General features: G+C 40.5%; 1 protein-coding gene across 5 annotated transcripts in view; it reads right to left on the bottom strand.

The window, feature by feature from the left end:
* znf827 (zinc finger protein 827) overlaps positions 1-19,659 on the bottom strand; it is a 97,475-nt gene extending 77,816 nt beyond the window's left edge. For all 5 annotated transcript variants that reach the window (XR_011885753.1, XR_011885755.1, XR_011885754.1 and 2 more), the window contains exons 1-4: positions 19,270-19,659; positions 4,034-5,044; positions 3,271-3,443; positions 105-591 (exon numbers count right to left, since the gene is read on the bottom strand). Coding sequence is in view for 2 of the 5 variants with exons in the window: in XM_072256022.1 (XP_072112123.1) it covers positions 105-591; positions 3,271-3,443; positions 4,034-5,044; positions 19,270-19,315 (1,717 nt within the window). In the remaining 3 variants the exon portion in view is untranslated. The remainder of the gene's footprint in view (positions 1-104; positions 592-3,270; positions 3,444-4,033; positions 5,045-19,269) is intronic.
* Between the last annotated feature and the right edge of the window lie 741 nt (positions 19,660-20,400).

Raw genomic sequence — 20,400 nt, 5'->3', positions numbered from 1 at the left:
TCACATTATCACAAAAATGCAGCAAGTCTTTAAGATAAAAGTTACCATCAGTTTAAAGTAACAGGCAAAAAATGATACATTTTAAACAAACAAAAGTGAAATACCTGATAAATTCATAAGAAAATCTGTTGCAGAGATGTCTTGGCTGAAGAGAAACACTTTCTGGGTAGCTGTCAAGTCAGATGGCTCCGATGGATTTATAGTACCCTGTTGGATTGCTTCTGGTCTTTTGCCAAACCGATGACTATCTGGTAATGACACACTGATGACATTCTCGTCATTGGGTTCCTCTTTAACTGACTTCAGTGGAACAGCAGTTTCCTTACAATTATCTGCTGCGGTTTCACACAAAAGATGGTCCTGAATTTTTAACTTATTTCCAAGTAGTTGTGTTCCCTCGTCCTTATCAGCAGTTTCATGAGAAGGTAGCCTTTTGACCTCAGATTCAGTAATCTCTTCTTTGACCTTCACCTCTGTTCTGGGAAAGTGCTGATGACAGCGCATGTGGAGTTTTAAACTGAAATGGCGAGATGAGGTGAAAGGGCAAAGCTCACAGTGGAAAGTTTCTCCTCTGTCCTGGTGCTGATGAACCTGATGATTGACAAAGTTGTTTGTAAAGAGAATAAGATAACATAATAAAAGCTTTAAATCAGACCTTTACCCTTGTCACTCCCCAATTAAATAAACAGCGCTGTTTTAGCAAAAGAAACAGCTATCTGAAGACAAAAGAAAAATCAAATCAGCCGGCTCAATCAACATAGTGCATTAAAAGCTTACAACTATTTTATGTCTCATCTTTTTCTACAAATTGATTATCTGTGACATTACCTAGCACCACTTCCTAAAGCAGAACAATCCACTTGAAATGCAAATAGAACAAGGGGGCTTTGTGATGTCAACTAAACAAAAAGGACACGTCTATTATAGACAAAACAAATGAGCATGTAGGCTTCACACTGCAGGGGTTGAGCTGGGTCAAATGAACACAAGAGAATGCCAACATTTGATTATTATATAAAGATTTAGAAGAGGAGATTTTACCTGAAATACAATTTAATAAAGTTTTCTTACCATTTTTTTCCTCTGAATGTACATTTTTAAAATCACATCCAAAAGTTTGCAGTACATTATGATGCTGTAAGAAATGCTAATCCTGTCCCTAAATTTATTGGATTACTTATTCTGTTTCCATAAGACATAGAAGGCAGTCGTTTAGATACACTGAATTCACACAAATTAGTCTGACTCTCCACTACTCTCCCATGCTCTCTGCAACAATCTCCCACATTCTACCACTTGCCTGCCCACTAGAGGCAATTTACTTGAGCCAATTCACCTCCCAACCTTCGTTTGGAATGTGGGAGGAAACAAGAGTACCCAGGGAAAACCTACACAATCATAGGGAAGAGTGTGGAACAGGAAATCAGGATCGAACCAAGGTCACTGGAGCCAAGAGGCAGCAGCTCTTATGCTGTGCCACTACAATTAGAAGAAAATAAAACTACAGTTTACTGGAACAAGCACTGTTTCGATATGCATAGAATATATGAAAAATCAGGACATTTACAGAGGCTGAAAACTTGGGAACAGCGTCTGTGAAACAAGAAATAGTTCATAAACAAGAGGAAGTCTGCGGATGCTGGAAATCCAAAGCAACACACATAAAATGTTGGAAGAACTCAACAGGGTTAGGCAGCATCTATGGAAATGAATAGATATTCGATGTTTCGGGCCAAGACACTTCTTCACTACTGACAATAGACAGGAAACAGTTAATGTTTCAGAGATCGCTCTTCATAACTTATCTCTCAGACCTGAAACATTAACTGTTTCTCTTTCTACACGTTACCCAACTTGCTGAGTATTTCCAACGTTCTTGGTTTTAATTATGCATATGGCACAGAATGATAAATGCATGCATGAACCTGAAAAGGTTACCGAAAGCCAAGTGTAATTTCTTAAAAACAAGCATTTTGGAGACACTGGGGTGATTAAAGGCATGTCCACATTCTGCTGCATGCGTAAATGAAACATTCAGTAAGTACCCAAAGCTAGTTGATCTGACTTCTTCTAACTTTCAATGTTATAAATGTTAAAAAGTTATCCTGCACAGTAAATTACTTCATGACTTTAGTACTTTAGGTCATGTGAATTAAAGGGCAGCTGACTTTCATAGAGATAATAACAGTAATTTCGTCACATTGTAACAGAAGGCCACCTAGCTATTTCCATAAAATTAAATTGAAACATTTGAACCACCAATTTATTCCCAGGTTCATTTCATTTTGATATCTTTTCTGGCAAAATCATGAAACTCATCATTAAGTGGATTATAATTGCTGCAAAAAAACTGTAAGAACCAAGCAAAAATTACGATTTGAATATTTTCATTCTCATAATTTACAATTGTTTCTTACAAAACGACAGTTTTGATTTTTAGATCAAATTTTAACTGAATTGATGACTAAAAAAAATTATTTTTATTGCATTTACCAACATCAAACATTAGCTGCATGCCCAGACTTATTACCCAATTAAATACACACTGTGCCATTACATTTATCAGCCCCTGCTGAGATGTCGCATAGGGATAGTATGCTTATATATAAAGGTGAACATAGAAACCAACTGCATGAATTCCCTGACAAAGCAAAGTTTTTTGACATTAACTGTACTTGGGATTTTAACTAGAAGTAACCCTGACGAACGGTCTCGGCCTGAAACGTCGACTGCACCTCTTCCTACAGATGCTGCCTGGCCTGCTGTGTTCACCAGCAACTTTGATGTGTGTTGCTTGAATTTTCAGCATCTGCAGTTAGTCCTGATGAAGGGTCTCGGCCTGAAATGTTGACTGCACCTCTTCCTACAGATGCTGCCTGGTCTGCTGCGTTCACCAGCAACTTTGATGTGTGTTGCTTGAATTTCCAGCATCTGCAGAATTCCTGCTGTTAGTGTCTATAAAACTGCTTTCAGGAGATGTTTGGATGGGAGAGGTAATTTTCTATTTTTTTAAGCATCTATAGTTTGCTAACAATCACAAATTTTCTGGTTTTAGGATGATAATTTATAATAAAACTGTCACCTCCTCTTAGCTGAACTTAATGGACAAATTAATTTCCAGCAATGAGATTGGTTCTATTTAGACATCTCGTTAAGTAATTGTCAACAGTCACTTCAGTTATTTCTTCCTTTATTTAAATACTTGTACTACTCCACAATCATAACGAAAATGCACAGAGAAATGTAAAGAAAAAGCATCACTTCAGGTACCTTCATGTGTGATTTCAGATTGTCTTTGCGTGCACAGCGGAACGGACAGAGTGGACATTGGTGACTCTTTAACCCTGTGTGAATCACCATGTGCCGTTTCCAGTAGCTCTTGCGTTTTATAACCAAACCACAAATGGGACACTGGAAGGATTTTCCTCCCTCTTCCTCAGAAACTGTAAAATATAATAAAGCTTCAAGTAATTCATCTGACTGCATATGTGTTCTCTAACACTGACTCAGCTCAAGATAATGGGGAATTAGACTAGTGTATAGAGAATTCATGTCAACGTAAGATGTAAGAAATGAATTAACTTAAGTGAATATTAGGGAAAAAAACAATCCAAACCTTCAGAGATGGCCCCAAAAATAAGAGATTTATGATTTTTCCAATAGTGCCAGCTCAAATTTGACAAAATCTAGAATGAATTTTGTATCAGCCTTCATAAAGGGAAAAATTAACTATGCTGCAGTTCTTTATTCACAAAATATAACATTCACCGTGGAGGCTCACACACACAGACATAGCTCACATTAAAAACAAAAGGGTTTCCTTTAAAAAAGCACTTCTTGGGAACCTCTGAATAACTTGAATGCAACTCCCTCCCCATCTTCAATATCTGAATATATGATATTGGATAAACATAGCCCATCAAGACATCTGAAAAGTACTTCAGAATAACATAGTGACAAGTAAATGTGATAAACACAAAAAGTCACGAAAAGGATAGACATCAAAATAAAAACACCAGAATTTAACTTTTACCTTGATTGGCAGGCTTCAGAGATTTCTGTTTGGGGGCAGCCAACAGCAATTCTAATGGAACTGATGGAATCACTTTTTCTTGCTTCACTTCCATAGATTTTAAGGTGTCTCCTGGGATAAGTTGATCTTTTCTCTCAACCATCATATTACCTGCAGCTCTAGCTGCAACTTCTTTTAAGAGGGCAGCTGATGAAGTCATTGAGGCCAGAGAAAGGAAAGAACTTCCTGGACGCTTCTGATCTTGAGCAGAAGACTGACTTCTTTCACTAACTTTCTTTGAGAGAGCAGCCAGTGCTGAACTAGCTGACTGCTTTTGAATAGGGCTGTAAGCTGACGAGTATGGACTAAACCTCATAGGCTCCTCTACCCTTGAAAGACTTTTGTCCAGGCGAACTGCATTTGCAGCTGCTTTTAGTTTCTGTGTGGCTGAAGCAGGTGATAAACTACAAGATGATGAACTCTGCAGCCAAATATCTTGGTCCCACATAAAGCTGTTACTTGGACTAAAATTATTACTTTGCTCCTGTTTAGCAGCTAACTTCCTAGCAAGAACACTTAACTGTAGTGCATGAGGGGAAGATGGTGACAGAGGCAAAGCCGAAACAAGACCATCTGCAGAACCCTCTTTTTCCTTAGCTCCCAGACCAGAGCTGCCACTGACTGGTCCAGCCTCCAGCAGTCGTCTCAAATTGCTACTTATTGGTTTAGGCAAAACAGGGGAGCCCATTTCATGTAACAATGGTGATGAGACAGGTGACAATACATCCTGTTTACCCACGATGTCTCCAACCTGATCATTTTCGGAGATTAGCAATTCCAGTGAGTTCCTAATGGGAGTTGTGCATCCTGAAGAGTTATCTGGAGAGGTTTCTTGTTCTTGCAGCTTTTTCCCAGGTGACACATTAAGGTCCTCTTGTACATCTAAATAGGAGACTTCGGAAGGAGTTTCAGAGGCATTTCCAAACCAATCTTCTTCTTCACCCAGTTCTTCTCCTGCTTCTTCATTTCCATCTTGAAAAGAAATTGGGGAATTTAGCAAAAACCAAGATATAGCAATATCATTGAAGGCACTATAATTACTTGTTTGATACACCTATTTCCTAGGATATCAACTATGAGCCAAAAATTTCCTGTCATCATAGAAGACTTACTGCAGTTCACACCTTAAAGAGTCATTTTCCTTTGATTTGTTTATCCCTACACTAAGTAATCAACCACTGATCATATTTAATCTGTGGTCTTTGTTTGACTTGCAGCTGTAATCAAACTTGTTTGAAAACAAGCATCTCTACATCAGACAATAGCTAAGAGTCTCAACTGGAGTAATGTGCCCAATTCTTACCACCTTTAGGAAAGATATTAAGGTCTTACAGTTGGAAAAAAAAGAGACTTAATAGAATAATCCAAGAAATAATGATTTTAGTCTAGAGAAGGCTTAATAAAAGTGTTAATAATTATGGAAGGGCTTTGAGTTAGTGTAACTAAGGAGATACAATTTCCAATGACTGGAAGATTTGTAACCAGAGGACACAGATAGCTAACAAATAGAACCAAGGGGTAGATAAATAATTTATTTTACACAGAGCATTGTTATGATTGAATTGAATACTCAAAAAGGGCTAAATGGGAAGAAATGGAACTAAATGGGTCATTTTTTTCAACAGTTAGTATAGGCACAAAAGATAACACATTTCCAAATAACTGAACTACCTAGCAGTTTATTAATGTTTCCTAGGCGAAACAAGAATACAAAACACATTGCTAATGCCAAGCACAAATTACAATATTCACTAGCAATTGAAGAAATACCAAGGGAATTTTGATATTATTTAAGATAATGCTAATGTCCAAAATCTGACTTTCATGCCGATGGAGGTTAAAGATGAAAATAAATGCATCTTTATTTACGGCTGTAGAAGCATTGGGAGTTTTCCATATTTCAGTATTGTCAAATCCACATCACTGGAAATGGTCACTTTTCCATATATTCATTTGATGGTTAAAATAAGATCAGTTTGTGTGATTACCCTTCTGCTCTCTTCACAAATATCACTATTATTCTCTTCCCATGAAAGAACAATGATCACTCACAGCTGCCTCTGGATGGACACCAGCAAAACCCATGATTCAGAACTCCCACAAAGTGATTTTTTAATGCAAATGAATAGGGCTTTTCTAAAGGAAAAACATACTTCATAGAATGAACTACACTTTCACATCTCTCTCAAATAGGTACAGCAATATTGTGTTACTGTAGATGTTGTAAATAATTGGTGCTTACAGGTTCCTCTTTCTGCATGCAGCTAGAGGTCACCGCTGAAATACAAAATGTCTTATTGACTATTATTAGAAGCTTCCTCACAACACAATCAAAAGGGGGTCTTATGTTCAGTAGCGCAGTGCTAAAACAAGTAGAAGAGACCAATAAGTAGCATGATGCTGATTGGTTGCATAGTAAAGCTATCATTAACCCTCAACAGTTATCTTGAGGTAAAGACAATGGAGAAGCCTTTTTTGCAGTGTCCATATCAATGGAGTGCCAAAGGTACAATTGTGCCACCTCATGCAATATTTGGACTTTTTTTTTAACAATATAGGAGTGCACATCAGGTCAAGGAGAAACTTGGCTCCACTGTGATGCTGCACCAATAACCACTGTGGATATTAGCAAAGAATATTTCAGAGACCATCACACACAAGATGCTGGAGGAACTCAGCAGGTCAGACAACATCCATGGAATGAATAAAGGTCGACATTTTGGACCAAGACCCTTCTTCAGGGGGAAGTTGCTAGAATAAAAAAGCAGGGGGAGGGGAAGGAGGACTAGCTAGAAGGTGATAGGTGAAGCCAGGTAGATAAAAAAAGACTAAGGGCTGGAGAAGAAGGAATCTGATAGGACAGAAAAGTGAACTAAGAGAGAAAGGGAAGAGGAAAGACACCAGGGACAGGTGATAGATAGGTGAGGAGAAGAGGTAAGAGGCCAGAGGGGGGAAATAGAAGAAGAGCGAAGAGGACGGGAAAATTACCAGGAGAAATTGATGTTCATGCCATCAGGTTGGAGGCTACCTAGATGGAATATGATTTATTGTTTCTCCACCCTGAGAGTGGCCTCATCGTGGCAAAAGAGAAGGTCATGACCCAATCTGTTGCAATGGGAATGGGGGTAGGAAAATAAATGGAGCAGAGGTGTTCAACAACGCAACCATGAAGAGGTCATGCAGAAACCATTGCAGAGACCAGACCCTTCACTTTGCCATTTTGAGTTGACATACTTCCAAGTTCAACATGAAGCTTTGACGGACTTGCAGTGGAAGGTTTCTGTTAAATGTATCACAGTTATTCATGGTGGTCTCAGCCTCATGCTTCAGATTCTCAGATTCTTCTTTATGCACCCATCAGTACTACCACTTTATGATATAAACTGCTGTCATATTGAGTAGTTCAATCTTTGACAGGAGTTTTTTGTTCTTTTTCAGCAAATATTAACTTAATGGTTGGGAACTAATCTGTTCTTTAATGTATTAACCTGTGGGACAGAAGAAGCCTATTTGTCACACTATGGCCCCAAATGAGTTTTCTTTAGTCCCACCTCATTCTACTTAATGTTTTGAATACATATCCAAATTCTTCTTCAATCAATAGGCTTCTATAATCTTTGCAGGCACTGTTAGCTGTCGGCTTGATCAAACTTATATTATTACATTCCTACAGTTTTGGGTGAATCTACCTTCCGTATTTGTCAATCTTCTTCAGGTATAAAACAGAACTGGTGAAAAGTCATTGACATGAAACATTTCCTTTTGTTTCTCTCTCCACAGATGCTACCAAACCTTCTGAGTATTTCTAGGACTTTGGATTTTATTTCAAATTAACAGCATCTGCAGTATTTTACTTTTCAAGCTCATTCATTCTTTGCTTGGCAGTTCCATACAGAATTCGAGATGCTTTTCGTACCTTCAAAAATTTACGTTCCATATACTAACATTCACTTAATTAACATTCTATCCTGTCCTGTGAACAATTCCACGCTTTTCAAATAATTTTTACAGTCTTGCATACCATTAATCTGTTGATTTGAGAAACTGAACAAACAAATTAGTTGATCTATAAACACTGGGTTTAATAACTAACATCAATTGAATCTACTTAAAATCCACCAATAAAATCCAACCATATGAAAAAGAAAACTTTGTTATTGAGTTGAAAGATGGATTTAGAAACTCCAGCAAATCTGCAGATGCTGGAAATCCAAAACAACACATACAAAATGCTGGGTGAAATCTCAAGGCCAGGCAACATCTATGGAAAGAGTAAACAGTTGGTGTTTTGGGCGGAGACCCATCGGCAGGACAGGAAAAGAAAAAGTCAGAATAAGAAGGTGGAGTGAAGGGAGGAGGATGTACAAAGCGGCAGGTGATAGGTAAAACCAGAAGAGGGGGAGGGGTGAAATAGAGAAGTTGATTGGTGAAAGAGATGAAGTGCTGAAGAAGGGGGAATCTGATAGGAGACGGGAGAAGACCATGGAAGAAAGGGAAGGGGAGGAGCACCAAAGGGAGTTGATGGGCAGGTAAGGAGATAAGGTGAGAGAGAAATAGGAATGGGGAATTGTGAAGATGGATCAAACCTTGGCACATCATAAGTGTGCAAAATGTTAGAAAGCAAATAAAAAAATGATATGCAACAGTAGAATCAAATAGGTATTCAGGTAACATCAAGAAGTTTGAACTGAGACCACACTACAAATTAAGTTTTCAGTAATACATCTTGCTCCCAAAAAATGGGATTGAGTTGGCTCAATGTTTGTTGCCTTTCTCCTATCTTATTAAACCATTTAAGCTTCTCAAAAATATAATTTGAATCACCTTCGATTTTTATATTCAAGAGAAATGCAAACTTAATCCATTCAATTTGTACCAACTGTTCAGACTTTTTAATCTAAAAAGAGTACCTGCATCTTTCTACTATATATTATGCATTGTGTCCAAATTCCCAACCCAACATCTGAAAAATGTACTTAACTGTATAAAAATCAGTATTCGGAATTTTGTTTGACTAAAGCCCTACAAAACATTCTTTTAGATTTTTTAAATGTTAAAACCACTCTCTCTCTATTCTCAGCTGTCCCTAAGAACTTCATATTAACTGGATTACTTTTCCATTTATGCTACATAGCAAAATTTGTTTTCAATTGATGTACAAGGTTCCTCAAAACAGCAAAAGAATTGCCGTGCAATTCCAGCTTGGAGGAGGATTGTTGATCAAGACAATTGGAAAGCTCTCTGTTCTTGAAATTGTTCTGTGGTATATCAACATCAACCTAAACAGGCAAAAGCACTTTTAGTTCAAGTTTAGTTCATATGCGGAAAACCCTCTTGCAGTTTGTGTAGTTGAGTTCCTCCAGCATTTTGTGTTGAGTTTATTCCTCTCCATAAATGCAGCCTGACCTGCTGAGCTCCTCCAGTACTTAGGTGTTTTCCTATCAACTTTGTTTCCAACTTCTATTCTGCCCTCAAAATTACTTGGTCCATCTCGGACATCTCTCTTCCCTTTCTTCTTTTTCTCTGTCTATTGATATCTTTTATAAACTGACTGACTCTCACAGCTATGGCATCTTGACTGTAACTCTTCTCACCCTATCACTTGTAAAAACAAAATTGCTATTCCCTTTTTCAGTTCCTCCATCTCCACCGCATCTGTTCTCAGAATGAGGCTTTCCATTCCAGAACATACGAAATGTCCTCCTTCTTTTAAAAAAAAGGGGTTTCCTTCTTCTATAATTAATGCTGTCCACACCTGGATCTCCTCCATTTCCTGGACATCTGGCTTCACCCATCTTCCCACTGCCATACAGGGATAGAGCTCTCCTTACCTACCACCCCACGAGTCCCCACATTCAGCACATCAGTCTATGCAACTTCTGCTATCTTCAATGGGATCCCACTACCAAACACGTCTTTCCCACCACCACCACTGCCCCACTTTCTGTAGAGATCACTCACTACATAACTCATTTGTCCACTTGTCCTTCCCCACCTCCTGGCACTTACCTCTGCAAACAGGACATGCTACACCTCTTCCCTCACCACCATTCAGGAGCCCAGACAGGTGAGGCAACATTTCACCCCCATCTGTCCAGGTCATCTACTGTACCTGGTGCTCCTAGTGCAACCTCTGATGTAGACTGAGGGACCGCTTTACTGAGCACCTTCACTCCATCTACCTCAAAAGGGGGAATTTCCATTTTAAATCTACTTCCCATTCATTCATAGTTTGACATATCAGTCCACAGCCTCCTCTGCTGCCATGAAGAAGCCACTCTCAGGTTGGAAGAGCAACACCACATATTCCGTCTGTGTGGTCTCCAACTTGACTTCTCCAGAAATGTCTCCCCCTCCCATTCTCTCCTTTTCCTATTCCCCATTCTGGCTCTCTTCTTATCCCTCACCTGCCCTGCTCATCTCCCTCTGGTGCCCCTCCTTCTTCCCTTTCTCCCGTGGTCTATGTTTCTCTCCTCAGATTTCTTCTTCAGCCCTTTAGCTCTTCTACCCATCACCTTCCAGCTTCTCGCTTCATTCCCCTCTCATGAGAACATAAGAAATAGCAGCAGGAGCAGGCCATCTGGCCCATCAAGCCTGCTCCACTATTCAATAAGATCATGGCCGATCTGACCATGTACTCATCTCCACCTACCTGCCTTTTCCCCATAACCCTTAATTCCCCTATTATGCAAAAGTCTATCCAACCTTGTTTTAAATATATTTACTGAGGTAACCCCCCCATTGCTTCATTGGGCAGAGAATTCCACACATTCACCACTCTTTGGAAAGAGCAGTTCTTCTCATCTCCATCCTAAATTTGCTCCCCTGAATTTTGAGGCTATGTCCCCTAATTCTAGTCTCACCTGCCAATGGAAACAACTTTCCTGCCTCTATTTTATCAATCCCTTTCATAATTTTATGTTTCCGTAAGATCTCCTCTCACCCTTCTGAATTCCAGAGTACAGTCCCAATCTCACCTCATAGTCCAACTGCTTCATCTCTGGCATCAACCATCAACCAAGTGAACCTCCTCTGCAGCGCCTTCAAAGCCAGTATATCGTTCCCCAAGCAAGGAGACCCGAACTGCATGCACATCCAGATGCAGCCTCACTAGCACCCTATACAGTTGCAGCATAACCTCCCTGCTCTTAAATTCAATTCCTCTCGCAATGAAGGCCAACATCCCATTTGCCTTCTTGATAGCCTGCCTTCCCACCCACCTTCCTCCTCATCTGGTTTCACCTATCACCAACTAGCTCGTACTCCATCCTCTCCTCCCAGCTTCTTATTCTGATTCTCCAGTCCTGCTGATGGGTCTTGGTCCTAAATGTCAACTGTTTATTCCTCTCCCTAGATGCTGCCCAACCTGCTGAGTTCCTCCAGCATTTTGTATATGTTGCTTTCGTTCAAGATCTCATCTGCTAGCATGTTTTCTAATGTAGCACACAAGTTTGGCAAACAATGTCTTATCCCTCAAGATCTCAGAGGCTTAGTAAGGGAACAAACATCACAAAAAGTATCAATACTGGGAGAATCTATTAATCTTGTGCTGTTGTTTTTGGGGAGAGAGTAATGGGAATACAGTAAAACAAAATTGTAACAGAAGACAAAAACTAGACAGGAGAAGAGACTGCCAAAAAGAAAGTGAACCAATGCAAGAGAGACAAGAGGGCAAGATATTCAGAGAAATATCTCTTATGCTTTTGTTTCTCTCACCCCAATATCATTCTCATTTTTGCTATGGCTGATCTGTTTTTAAAGTCATTTATCTACTCTCTCCTTCAGCAATGATGTACTGAAGAATTTGCTGAAACTTTGGTAATCTTGTTTACAGTATTCTTTATGGTGCTATAACTGCTACAATGTTAAATGAAAACTTTGAAGAGTTGGTACCATTTAAGTTAAAATGTATGTTTTATTCTTCAATATCTTAAAAATTGTTTTAGCCATGCATATGGCAGGTTGTTAAGGAGAATGAATACACATCTGCTTTGGTGCAAAATATGCATGAAGATTCACAGTAGTACATTTTTCAAATAAACTGCATACTTTTAGTTTTCCTCGTTAAGTACTACGATGTCAAAACTTTCATAAATGTCTAAATTTCATAGCATAATTGTGTCAGATAATAGCAACTTGCCCACCTATCTGCCTGTCAAAAATTGATATTCAAAAGGGGTATTAAAGGAAACAATTCAAAAAGGGCATCTATTCTCACAAGTATAATGAATTTTAATTACTAGGAATTAGTAGAGGTGAATTTGTGTATTGAGGAGAAGTGGTGGAAGCAAATATGACAGCAATGTTTAAAATGCATTTGGACATGCACCTGAACAGGCAGGGGATGGAAGAATATGGACCAGGTGCAGACAAATAGGATTAGTTTGGACTTGCATCACGACTGGCACAGATATCACAAACTTAAGGGCCTGATCCTTTGCTGTACTGCTGTATGCTCGATGGATTGTATGAAGTTAAATAGCCAGCAATTATTTCAGTTGTGCAAGATTGTTTTTCTAACAAGTACTTTGCATCAGTCTTCACTGTGGAAGACATAAGCAGTGTGCCAGAGGTCCATGAGTGTCAGAGAGTAGGAGTGACTGCATTGCCATTACAAAGGAAAAAGTGCCAGGCAAACTCAAAGGTCTTAAGGTGGATAAGTCACCAGTTGGACTACATCCCAGAGTCCTGAGAGAGGTTGCTGAAGAGATAACAGTTGCATTAGTCATGAACTTTCAAGGATCGCTTGATTCTGGCATGGTTCTGGAAGAACCATGGAAGACTGGAAATGTCACTCCACTCTATAAGTAGGGAGGAAGGCAAAAGTAGGTACAGAGGAGATGTCAGGGTTAAGTTTTTTTTTTACACAGAGAGTGGTGAGTGTGTGGAAGGGGTTGCCGACAACAGTGGTGGAGGCAGATACAATAGGGTCTTTTAAAAGACTCCTGGATAGGTACATGGAGCTGAGAAAAATAGAGGGCCATGGGTAACCCTAAGTAATTTCTATAGTAAGGACATGTTTGGCACAGCTTTGTGGGCCGAAGGGCCTGTATTGTGCTGTAGGTTTTCTATGTTTCAATGTATGTTATGTTTCAAAAGAAAGGAAATTAGGTCAGTTCGCCTAACCTCAGTGGTTGGGAAAGTGTTGGGGTCTATTATTAAGGATGAGGTTTTGAGGTACTTGGAGACTAACGACAAAATAAGTCAAAGTCAGCATGGTTTCTGTGAAGAGAAATGTTGCCTGACAAATCTGTTACAGTTCTTTGAGGAAATAACAAGCAGGGTAGACAAAGGAGAGGCAGTGGATGTCATTTACTTGGATTTTCAGAAGGTGTTTGATAAGGTGTCACACGAGGTTGCCTAACAAAATATAAATCCTATGGTGTTACAGGAAAGGCACTGATATGGATAGCGGAACAGCTGATGGGCAGGAGGCAGCGAGCAGAAATAAAAGGGGCCTTTTCTGATTGGCTGCCAGTGTCTGGTGGTGTTCTTCAGGGGCCAATATTGGGGCCGCTGCTTTTCACATTGTTTGTTAATGATTTAGATAATGGAATTGATGGCTTTGTGGCAAAGTCTGTGGATGACGTGAAGACAGGTGGAGGGGTAAGTACTGCTGAGGAAGCAAAGCATTTGCATAGGACTTAGACAAATTGGAAGAATGGGCAAAAAAAGTGGCGGATAGAATACAGTGTTAGGAAATGTAATTTGGCAAAAGGAACAATAGTGCGGACCATTATCTAAATGGGGAGAAGGTTCAAACATTAGAGGTGCAGAGGGACTTAGAAGTCCATGTGCAAGACTCCCAGAAGGTTAACTTGCAGGTTAAGTCTATGGTAAAGAAGGCAAATACAACATTGGCATTTATTTCAAAGGAAATAAAATATAAAAGCAAGGAGATAATGCGGAGCCTTTATAAGACACTAGTCGGGCTACACTTGGAGTATTGCCAACATTTTGGGCCCCATATCTCAGAAAGGATGAGTTGTCATTGGAGAGAGTCCAAAGGAGGTTCACGAAGATTCCAGGAATGAAAAGGTTAACATAGGAGGAGTGTTTGGCAGCTTTTGGCCTGTACTCACTGGAATTTAGAAGAATGCGGGGGGATCTCATTGAAACCTACCAAATGTTGAAAGGACTAGATAGAGTGGATGTGGAGAGGATGTTTCCTATGGTGGGGGTATCCAGAACTAGAGGGCACAGACTCAAAATTGAGGGGCAACCCTTTAGAACAGAGGCAAGTAGGAATTTTTTTTAGCCAGAGAGTAGTAAATCTGTGGAAAGCTCTGCCACAGACTGCGGTGGAGGCCAAGTCCGTGGGTATATTTAAGGTGAAAGTTGATCATTTCCTGATCAGTCAGGGCATCAAAGGATAAGGCGAGAAGGCAGGTGTATGGAGTTGAGTGGGATCCGGGTTCAGCCATGATGGAACGGCAGAGCAGACCCGATGGGCTGAATGGCCTAATTATGCTCCTATGCTTATGGTCTTAAGGCATTGAAAACCAATTGAAGCATTTGATTTATTTCGAGAGAAGGCTCAAAACAGGCACTTCCGGCCCATCGATCCATGCTGCTCAGCAACCCACCCATTTTAACATTTGCCTGATCATAGGACAATTTACAATGGCAAATTAACTTACTAACCGATATGTCTTTGAACTGTGGGTGGAAACTGGAGCACAGAGGAAAGCCACATGGTCACAGGGAGAATGTAAAAATCCCTACAGACGCGTCAAATTGAACTCTGAATTCTGATGCACAGAGCTGTTGTGCTAACCATTACAGTACCATGGCAGTTATTTTGATAATCATTAACAATAAGAAATTAACATCTCTGAATAAATTTAATTATATTCAAAATGTTAGTAAAGCACTTTAAATGCAAAATGCAATATTTCTCACCATATCATGTTAAACAAGTAAACAGCTCGCTACATTGGGAATATTCACTTAAGAGGTATGACTAGACAGCACTTCATGGCAGATCTGATCCACACAACAGCTTGCTATATTAGATGAATGACACTGGCCAATTGTAAGTTGACTCCCAGTGTTATTTCACAACTAACAGTTAACCATGTTCATTATGTTCATTACAAATCCTCTGACAAGCACTAATGCACTCCAATTTCCTCAACATCCACTGCTCTGACCACTAGGCACTTGACAAACAAGAAATGGGAGTTAGAATGTAATGGTAATTTTCAAAGGCATTGCTGAGTTTGCTCAGGAAATGAGTTTAATTCACACAATGCACACAAAAATTACAGCATACAATATCGTGTAAAGAAAATGTCAATTCTCTAAAATGCTTCAAAGGAGCTTATAGCAGAAGAGGTTCAAGGCTCCACCTCAAACTTTGCTAAAGTTGACGTTAGTTGGCTAAACAGGGCCAAGATGTTAATGGAATCAAACCAAGTTAAGGCAGAGTAAACTATCCCAGAGTTCTAGAACTCCTACTGTAATTAGCGATTTTTGCTATAAATTTATACACAAGATGTCACAACAAGGACAATGTCAGGCTTAACTGATATGTCTTAGTTATGGGATAACCTGGTGAAACACGCCAACAGGGTTCACAAAGGTGCACCACCTAAACTGGCTAAGTAATGGAAGGCAATAAAGGAAACATGCTAGCAGTCTTAACAGATTCAGGAATGAGAGTAGTTAATGGTGGAAAACAAAGTACTGGCATTACTCAGAATTATAAAACTGAAAAGCCTGCATACTCTCCTATACTGCAAATCAGCATGCATCTCTCAGCCTATATGAACCTAGACAATCAATAACCTTCCAGTTCCATGGCAACTACCAAACAGATAGGTCAATGACATGTACCCAACAGAACACCTGAAAGAGAAACACTGAATTTCAAAACAGAAAGATAGGAAGTTATTGCAACAGTTTTGAAATAATTCTACATTACTATCTTTGCGCAATGTTAATTTTAGTATAATTTTGACAGTTGGGAATAACATACAGAATACAGTCTAAATTTTATATGCAGTATCAGGATATTTAAAAGAATACCAGCCTGTTTTATCAACACATTATTTTTAATCTCACGTCAACAACTCATAAAGTGATAATCAAAATAATTTAACTCTTATGTGTTAAATAATTTCTCGCAACTATCATGTGTGGCATCTTAGGATGAACTAATGGCAGTGGCTGACGTGAGCTAAGCATTCAATGGCAATCACTTTTTGCTAAGCTAATTTTAATGGGTAGATTGTTAGGAAGTAAAATACTAACTTACTGACAGTAAACTATTGATTATAACCTGAAAAATATATCTCTGTTTCATTCCAATTCTTATTCGTTTGCACTTGTAACAAAAAGGAGTCGATCAGCTTTGTACCAACTCCCAGAGGAGCAATTCCATGAATCCCAATCCCACTCTCCATTTTTCCCCTATACCCCTGCAATTTATTCTTTGTCACGTGCCTATCAACTTGCATTTGATTCTTTATTGTTATTAACTTGTACTACAGTGTGACTTACAGGAGCCAACTAACCTTCTTGCTTATCTTTGGGAGTTGGAAGGAAACTGGAACTCCCAGAGGAAATGCGTATGGTCAAAGAGAATGAGCACAGTCCAGAAAGTTTTACTCACGGTCAGAGTCAAACGTGGGTCCTCAGTTATGCAGTAGTGCCATGTTGACGCCAAGTTGGGGATTTACTAGAATGGCCATCACCATGCAAATAAGTGACAAGTAGTTTGTCTGTTGTCAATACCTACCACAGCTGTAGGGAGAATCGAGAGACCCACAACGGAATGAGTGCAAACATGTAACCATCGCTTCTCTCCCTACTGTTTCCCCAACTCCATCGTCGAGTCAACCAGTAAGTAAATCATTTTGAACCAGAGCCATCACAATCACCAGGCCTACAGCATTAATGTCCGTGTAAAAAATCCCCGATCTTTGAACTGTTGTTTCCCTGAAATGCTAATATGATACATAGTTCAGTTCCATCACCAATACTAATTTCATTAAGTTGCAGTGTTTTTCTTTCATTACTAATTCCCAAATTTCTTTACCCTCTCCAATTTTGCCCCATCTGCTCTGAAGACAATGACGTGTATTGAAATGGCATCCTGCAGGTGCAATCAAGAAATCTGATTGTCTATACATCAGCCATGCAGGCGGCAAACAACGAGTGCCATTTGACAATACGACATTGAGAGTCAGATAACTATTTGACCTGAAAGAGGATTTTGATCTTTAAATTCATAAACACCTCTTGTGGTATAGTGATCTACCAACCTAGATTGAGGTTACCTGAGTGAGTCCAGAATACCAAAGGCATTTGAAATACCTTCCGCAATGCCTTCCCTGCCTAAAACCATGAGATCATGAAATCAGGGCCTTGCCTCGTCTGCATGGTTCATTAACACATGATAGTTGGACATTAAAATTTCCACACAGGTTCTCCAATCTCCTGCTCTAACATTAATTAAATCATCACAAGCTCCAAAAACTAAATGACAGAAGATTAAATATGCATTGAAATTTATGGACTAAGTATTTGCAGATATTTAAAATCAGTTCAACGTGCAGAGTTCTCATGAAAACTGTGAAGTTGAAGAATACAACTGCAGCTATGGATCACCGTAACAAGCTTCCCAGATGTCAACAATATCCTGGAACAATTCTTTGCTAAAGTGCTAACTGAACAGAGTAAAAAGGCAACTTGTGACAACACAGCCATCAATGATAGACTTGATCCCTGTTGCCAGATCTGAGTAACTATTCCCATAAACAGTCTATCTTTCACTCTCTGTCATCCAAGCTTTTAGTAATCATGGGTGAATCTTAAACTATAAATGTAGACTAAAGGAGGCAAAAATTATTATGTATAATCAATACAAATTTTGCTAACATGTATTTGAGTCAGTTATTACATAACTCAATGTAATTAAGACTAGCCTCTCCATCAATAAGTAAGTCATTAATTTAACAAATCTCTTAATAGGTTTTACATAGACAAGTGCTCTTCGATAGTCACAATGCTGTGTTGTGCTTTGTCGGCTGCGGTGCAATGGTGGGATTGACCTTTACTGCACAGTCAGTAACCAGAACAGGAATCCTGGAGATGTTATGCACAAGGCACGTTTGCAACGCACGCCTATTGCCGCGCCTTTATTCACCATCATACCAATTAAAATAGGAGTTTGTCTGACTGAGTAATATTAGATGATTAACAGTAAACTAACATGCGTTTGCCGTGATAGCAGGCTTGGTTACCGGTGCCAAAGCACACGGTATACAGTGTAAATAAATACAAGGAGGGTGAGCACAGCACTGGAGGAACGGTCACAATTTGATCCGGTGAACTGTATTTGTAGCAAAGGAACAGTAAAAGCTGAAGTACTGCAGATCTGAAGGAGTTCACTCGAGTCTTGATACGAGAATAAAATAAAGAATTAAATGGCAAAATGTCAGTGCGAGGCCGGCGCTCGGCCTCGACTGCCAGGGCGGCTCTGACCCGGAGCTGTGAACTCGGGCGTGATGAACGGCGGCCCCTCGGGTAAACCCAAGAAGGCGAGAAATCATCCTCCCCCCCCACCCCCACCCGAGCAAGCCTGAACTCAAAGTTGCCGCTGAAATAAATAAGACAGAGAGAGAAAGTGCGGGACCGATGTGAGCAACTCCGAGTGGAAGAAGAGGAAAGAGGCTGCCGTTGCTGGGCCAGCGCCAGGAGCAAAGCTGGGGGCAGAGGCCGCGGCCTGACCTCTCGCTGGGCCCGGGGCGGGGGGTCCACCATCCCCTCCTTTGGCCTAGCATAGCCCCGGACTTTCCTCGCTCACTCCGTCCGCCACCCCTTCACCCCTCAGTGGGATTGGGGCAGAGGTTAAAAACGGAGGAGTGAAAAGCCACGCACAGTTCAGCTGGTGACCGGGAGGGGTGAAAGAGACGAGGGGCAAACTCCGGCTCCACGGGAGCGGCTCGGAGGTGCCCCCGGACCCCCACCCCGCCCCAGATGATCGCCGAAAGCCCCATAAATTACACCCAGTCTGAGGTGCAGAAGGAGACTCTGAACGTCCCCCTTCCCCTCCCTCATCGCCACCAACATGGCGGTCTCCACCCGGCCGCCGTGTTAAAAGGTGAAGCGGTGCCTTTGTCAGCCTCACCCCGTCACCCCGGCCCGGCCGCCCGCCCGGATCACCCTCACCCCCGACGCCGCTCACTTACGCGAATAAGGCAGGCGCTTCGGCTGCTCCTGCTTTCTCCTGGGCATTTTCCTTCCTCCCCAACTCCTCTCTCTCTCTCTCTTTTAAATCATTTTCTCTTCACATTCTCCTTTATTGTCATTTTGTTGTTGTTGTTGTTGTTATTGCAGAGGCGCAAACACCGCCGAGGAGAATTCGTGGCGTGCGCCGAGAGTGAGTGACATGTAGCGCTTGCACTGCCCGTGTCCGTGTGTCAGCCGGTGCTGGGGCTCCGGCGGCGCGGTGCACCTGGCGAGCTGGCCGTGGCCCGGTGAGTGTGAGAGGGCGAGTGTGAGCCGGGTGTGGGTGTGTGAGAGAGGCTGTGCCGCTGTTACCCGGAGCTCCGCTCTGCTCTGCCCCAACCCTAACACTAATCCAGGGATCAAAGGGCAAGTGCGGGGACGCCAAGTAAAGGTGCCGCTCGGCTCGCAGGGAAACATTCGAGACGAGCTCCAGTCCGCTTCTCGCCGGAGCAATATAAAAAAATGCATTTATTGGTTGCACAGTGCATCTGCGGTCAAAAAGACGAGGTGATTTCAAACCTAAAGGTTGCCACATAGCGTGCCCCCTGCCCTGTATATTTTGGGGTGAGATTGGGGAATAATTCATTGTTGCTGTCTGATAAAAATCTGACTTTTCAAGCATTTATTTTCAGCAGCTGGCTTATTTTCCTTGAGAAAACCTGAGTGAATCTTGATAAATCCAACTTTGCTTTTTAAAAAAAACTCAAGACCTCCGTGTTTGTAGGGTTTGTAAATTTGAATCTTAAGATTTTATTCACACTTAGTTAAAAAGAACAAGTACTATATACATTTGGAACCTGTCGGAACCACAGCATTTGTAAACTAAAGGTGCTTCATCGGGCAACAGCTTCGAGTATTTCATTTTAACTTACAAAACATGTCTTTATGTCTATTCAACTGGTCAAAACTGTTTAAAAACTAATATCTGCTTCCTCCAATAACATTGGGAGTCAGTCCTTTTAAAAAATAATATTCTCCTTATCTATATACATAACTCTTTATTTCAAATGTAAATGATAGACAAAAATAGAAAAAATCTGATTGATATTTGCATACTTAAGTTAGTACTGTATTGTTATTAAGTAGTATTT

Source organism: Mobula birostris, chromosome 4, assembly GCF_030028105.1.
Source record: "Mobula birostris isolate sMobBir1 chromosome 4, sMobBir1.hap1, whole genome shotgun sequence".
In the NCBI taxonomy this organism is placed as follows: domain Eukaryota; kingdom Metazoa; phylum Chordata; class Chondrichthyes; order Myliobatiformes; family Myliobatidae; genus Mobula; species Mobula birostris.
This window is presented reverse-complemented; position numbering and strand designations above follow the sequence as displayed.